Here is a 5,632-nt window from a genome sequence, read left to right on the forward strand (position 1 = left end):
TAATTTGTGTTATAATGAGTTTGATTTATCCATGTGATGTTGAGATCTTCTCACAACTAGGCAGTCAATCTTGTCTTGCCTCCTTGATCACATGACGCACTCCGTTATTTCCTGCAGTAGCCTTGCTCTGGCTCCGCTCAGCTCTGAGGTGTATTCATTATGTCTTGCAACGGAAACAGTTTACCGTTTAAGAAGCAAACAGAACGAAACGGGGCGGGACCTACCTGAATTTGTCCAATAGAAACTCTCGTTTTCGTTGCAAAACGTTTTACGTTGGGAGTAAACGCTTTCTGTTGCAAAACGTTTAGCAACAGACGAAACATTTAGCAACAGAATTGGCGTAATGAATACACCTATGGACTTACTGTAGCTAGCATACCGCAGTCAGTGGAACCAGCCTTTGTACACATTCTATCGCCGAGGAGCGGACAAATCACTTTTCTTACTCGCTTTCGCAGTTACTGAGGACTTCAGAAAGTCTCACTGTGTTGCACAACGTTATTACAGCGGTGACTTTTCGGATTTTCCCTTTCTTTCTGGCTGTGGAGAACGTGTAAAAAGACAGCTAGTTTTCACAATGGCGACAGCTGCGGTATCTGCCAGTGGCCCCAACCCCGGATCCGGCGCTGAGTTGGTCCGAGGACAGGCCTTCGATGTCGGGCCTCGCTACCACAATCTCTCCTATATCGGCGAGGGCGCCTATGGAATGGTGTGGTAAGAAATATTTCCATAGGTGCCATGACGGCAGAATTTTGCCACTCATGGCTACTTTCGTTAATAAACCAGATTTGGTTACTTTGTAGACTTCATGCCTAGAATTACCCGCCGCCCTCATATCTTTACTGCTACATTGTAACATGTAATGTCCGTTTTTGATACATTGTTGCTGTGTTGATAGCGCCTTCTAGGTCAGTGAGAGCAGGCGCCTACTACATAGTGGCTACTTGTTGATCTCGGGTCAACTGTAGGATTTGCCAACTCGAACGCCGATACATTTCATATTACAGAAACACCCATAACTCAGTGTTTGCTAAGTTATGTCATCCAATTTATATAAATATAGTCCATCTTTAATTTGATTTAGCTTTTAATTAAGCCAACATGTCTGGGATATCCATCAGTGAGGGATTTATCTAAATAACCACAGATTAAACTGAAACTAGCCAACTGCCTCTTTCGAAAATAAAATACTCAACGGCTGCATGCTTCTTTTAAAACCTCAATTCAAATGTCCTAATCTGTCAGTAGGCCTAATTTAAACTAGGTCTTAAGAAAAGTCTAAACATTGTTTCAGAGTTACTGGTAGGCTGGTTTCGGTAACACGTTCAACTGCAGACTTCACTGTAGTGCATGTTGTCTTGACATCGACTGTATGGAGAGATCAGGGTGCAGAAACGAGAGAGCGTTTGTGTAGGGGCAGTCTAAAAGCCAATGTATTGCTTGATCCGAAAATGTGGAGGAGGCTCCATATGAATGTGTGACGCAATTGCGGAGCCAAATTGAGCTCAGTACCTTCATCTTCTTCGATGGGGTTTAATGGTAGTTGGCATCCAATGTTAATGGGCCATTACCGCCACCAGCTGGACGGGGTATTGAAAAATAAACTAAAAAACCATTGCGGGAACGGGGGAAAACGAAATCATACAAAAATAAAACACGTTAACTAAGAAAACCCATCCCAATCACAGTCCACTCCAAAATACATCCCTACGATGGCGGTACATTCACCGACAGGATTTCTTGCACAGCCTCAGCTGTGAAATCACAAAGACCCCAAAAACTTTCAGCGGCATTCACAATGATTCCAATTTTCTTAGACTTCTTCTCCGCTTGTGCTGTACAGTTTATGACCATTACAATAAATAATACAAAGTCCAGCTTTTTAACATGTCGCATTTCACGATCCCTGGGTCGATGAGAAACCTCCAGTGGTCCTGGTGGCTCCACTACCGTTGTCTTCCGCACCCCTCGTTCCTTCCAATCTTCTCACCGCCTCCAGATAGGAGACAGGCTGGACACTCCTTACCCTTGCCACCTCATTCTCCTTCACCCTAACAGGGCACTCCTTACCCTTGCCACCTCATTCTCCTTCACCCTAACAGGGCACTCCTTACCCTTGCCACCTCATTCTCCTTCACCCTAACAGGGCACTCCTTACCCTTGCCACCTCATTCTCCTTCACCCTAACAGGGCACTCCTTACCCTTGCCACCTCATTCTCCTTCACCCTAACAGGGCACTCCTTACCCTTGCCACCTCATTCTCCTTCACCCTAACAGGGCACTCCTTACCCTTGCCACCTCATTCTCCTTCACCCTAACAGGGCACTCCTTACCCTTGCCACCTCATTCTCCTTCACCCTAACAGGGCACTCCTTACCCTTGCCACCTCATTCTCCTTCACCCTAACAGGGCACTCCTTACCCTTGCCACCTCATTCTCCTTCACCCTAACAGGGCACTCCTTACCCTTGCCACCTCATTCTCCTTCACCCTAACAGGGCACTCCTTACCCTTGCCACCTCATTCTCCTTCACCCTAACAGGGCACTCCTTACCCTTGCCACCTCATTCTCCTTCACCCTAACAGGGCACTCCTTACCCTTGCCACCTCATTCTCCTTCACCCTAACAGGGCACTCCTTACCCTTGCCACCTCATTCTCCTTCACCCTAACAGGGCACTCCTTACCCTTGCCACCTCATTCTCCTTCACCCTAACAGGGCACTCCTTACCCTTGCCACCTCATTCTCCTTCACCCTAACAGGGCACTCCAGGAATTCAGGCGCATGTTCACCTCCACTGTGCTTCATCTGGCATATCATACTCTTCCCTTCTTGACACACGACCAAATCTTTTACATTGATGACACTGAAGGGGCTTGTGCACAAAAGCTCTTACAGGGTATCTCATTAATCCTACCTTTATATGAGAAGGGAGAGACTCTTCATCAAAGAACAGTAGCATTGATGACGTTAATTTATTTTCTACCACCCCAGAAATAACCCCCTTGATAGGCGCCCGGCTACGGAAATTCATACCGGAAACATTCCACTCCGATATCTTTTTGAATCATAAAACACGCTTTTTCAAAAAAAAAATCAAAATAAGACCACTTCCTGTGACTCTCACCGACTCCACACTTTCCTCCAACACATTCCAGATTTTCCTCGAGACTTTAAACGGATTTCCCAAGTAGCATTGATCCAAAACCCTGCCTCCGACTAAAAGCGAGTCTAGTGGTTTCCTGTTTTCCACCACAGCTTTACTGCTCTTGTTTCTCTTTCCCTTCGCCATGGTAACAGACTCATTCTCACCTTCTGCACTGTTAGCTTCATCCGACTCGCTAGCAGTTTGAAACAAAACCTCAGTTTCCTCCATCTTCTCCACGGTCCGATCTTCCTGCCTGGTTCATGCCTCATCGCTGTGTGCCCCCTTTTGGGCTCCGTATAGCTCTGCATTGACATGATTGGTTGATGGTAGGTGGGGGGGGGGCGGGATGTCCTGTATAAACACAAACTCACTTCCTTAACAACAGCTCTGCGCTGTTCGGCGAAGCGCAAGAAGTAAGAATGCCCTGACTTCTGCTGAGGCCGTATATCCGGGCGGCAGGTAGCTTAGTGGTTAAGAGCGTTGTGCCAGTAACCGAAAGGTCGCTGGTTCTAATCCCCGAGCCGACTAGGTGAAAAATCTGTCGATGTGCCCTTGAGCAAGGCACTTAACCCTAATTGCTCCTGTAAGTCGCTCTGGATAAGAGCGTCTGCTAAATGACTAATTATTATTATTATTAAATGCTGCACGGCCAATGCAGACGTCGGATAACAGTGCAACGCAAACTGTTGCTCGCTGATTAAAAAGCTCTACATGGTCAATCCGACGTTGGCGTGCAGCGTTCACGGTGATACTGACTCTGCAGAAATCATTATTATTTATTTTGCTTCGTGGAGCATCACAGAGCTGTTGTCAAGGAAGGCGGTTTGTGTTGCTGCAGGACCTCCTGCCATCACCTACCGCCAACCAATCATGTCAACGCGGAGCTATACAGAGCCCTCCGCATTGTTACATCATTTGAGATGCGCACGGCGATGAGATACGGAGCTCAAGTTGGCCTCTGCGTTCCTCCGGAGGCTCAGCAATGGCATCACGCCATCCATACGGTGCCTCCACACCACATTATCGGATCAAGCATAAATTGGCTCTGAGGCAATGAATGCACAATAAATAATCAAACTACAGAAATGTATAGTTAGGTTAAACCACGTGACATGGCCAATTCTTTCTTCCTGTCATCCTCCTCTCTCTCTCCCACTAGGCTCCAGTTTTAAACTTCAGTAGCGCTAGTGCTAACTGATAACAGACCATTGTCTTAATGCAGCTTTTTCTGTCCAATACTAATTTCCCAAATCCCCAATTTCAATTCATTTAGGATTGCCATCCGACTGCCAATAGTCCAGGAATACATCATATTGAGCATCTGCTTCCTGGGCTTCCAGTCTGCAGAGAGATGGTCATAAAGTTGTTATTCATTAACTTTTTAAAGGCAGTAGTTACGCTAATATAGTACATGCGTCATAACATCACATCATCTGTCATCTACTGTAAATAGAATCTCTCACACTCAATAGCAATCTACATGGTCCCATGGAATTAAGATTCTCACAACAGTACACACATCGTACACTCCAAGTCCCACAAAGTTGAATGTAGTCACTTGTAGTCTGTCACACACACACAGATATACACACTTCGTGGTTGTGTACGTTTTAGCACATTGAGAAATAGTGGGAGGTGTCAGCAAATGGAGTCCCATCTGTTCCTTTAGTCTCTGTCACGAGAGATAAACAGGATGGAGGGAGAGGGGTTGGAATGGAGAGGGTAGAGAGAGAGGTAGAAACAGAAGGATGAGGGAGAGGGGTTGGAATGGAGAGTGGGGAGGGTAGAGAGAGGTAGAAACAGAAGGATGGAGGGAGAGGGGTTGGAATGGAGAGTGGGGAGGGTAGAGAGAGGTAGAAACAGAAGGATGGAGGGAGAGGGGTTGGAATGGAGAGTGGGGAGGGTAGAGAGAGAGGTAGAAACAGAAGGATGAGGGAGAGGGGTTGGAATGGAGAGTGGGGAGGGTAGAGAGAGAGGTAGAAACAGAAGGATGGAGGGAGAGGGGTTGGAATGGAGAGGGTAGAGAGAGAGGTAGAAACAGAAGGATGGAGGGAGAGGGGTTGGAATGGAGAGTGGGGAGGGTAGAGAGAGGTAGAAACAGAAGGATGGAGGGAGAGGGGTTGGAATGGAGAGTGGGGAGGGTAGAGAGAGAGGTAGAAACAGAAGGATGAGGGAGAGGGGTTGGAATGGAGAGTGGGGAGGGTAGAGAGAGAGGTAGAAACAGAAGGATGGAGGGAGAGGGGTTGGAATGGAGAGTGGGGAGGGTAGAGAGAGAGGTAGAAACAGAAGGATGGAGGGAGAGGGGTTGGAATGGAGAGTGGGGAGGGTAGAGAGAGGTAGAAACAGAAGGATGGAGGGAGAGGGGTTGGAATGGAGAGGGTAGAGAGAGAGGTAGAAACAGAAGGATGGAGGGAGAGGGGTTGGAATGGAGAGTGGGGAGGGTAGAGAGAGGTAGAAACAGAAGGATGGAGGGAGAGGGGTTGG

The 5,632-nt window shown here is 47.3% G+C and overlaps 1 protein-coding gene across 1 annotated transcript in view; it reads left to right on the plus strand.

The window, feature by feature from the left end:
* Nucleotides 1-366: 366 nt before the first annotated feature.
* LOC311141312 (mitogen-activated protein kinase 1) overlaps nucleotides 367-5,632 on the plus strand; it is a 41,320-nt gene continuing 36,054 nt past the window's right edge. Inside the window, exon 1 of the mRNA XM_084176606.1 lies at nucleotides 367-714. Within this exon, the coding sequence (XP_084032732.1) occupies nucleotides 578-714 (137 nt within the window). The 5' untranslated portion in view covers nucleotides 367-577. The remainder of the gene's footprint in view (nucleotides 715-5,632) is intronic.

This window comes from Coregonus lavaretus (genome assembly GCF_964263955.1).
Source record: "Coregonus lavaretus genome assembly, chromosome: 14".
Taxonomy (NCBI): domain Eukaryota; kingdom Metazoa; phylum Chordata; class Actinopteri; order Salmoniformes; family Salmonidae; genus Coregonus; species Coregonus lavaretus.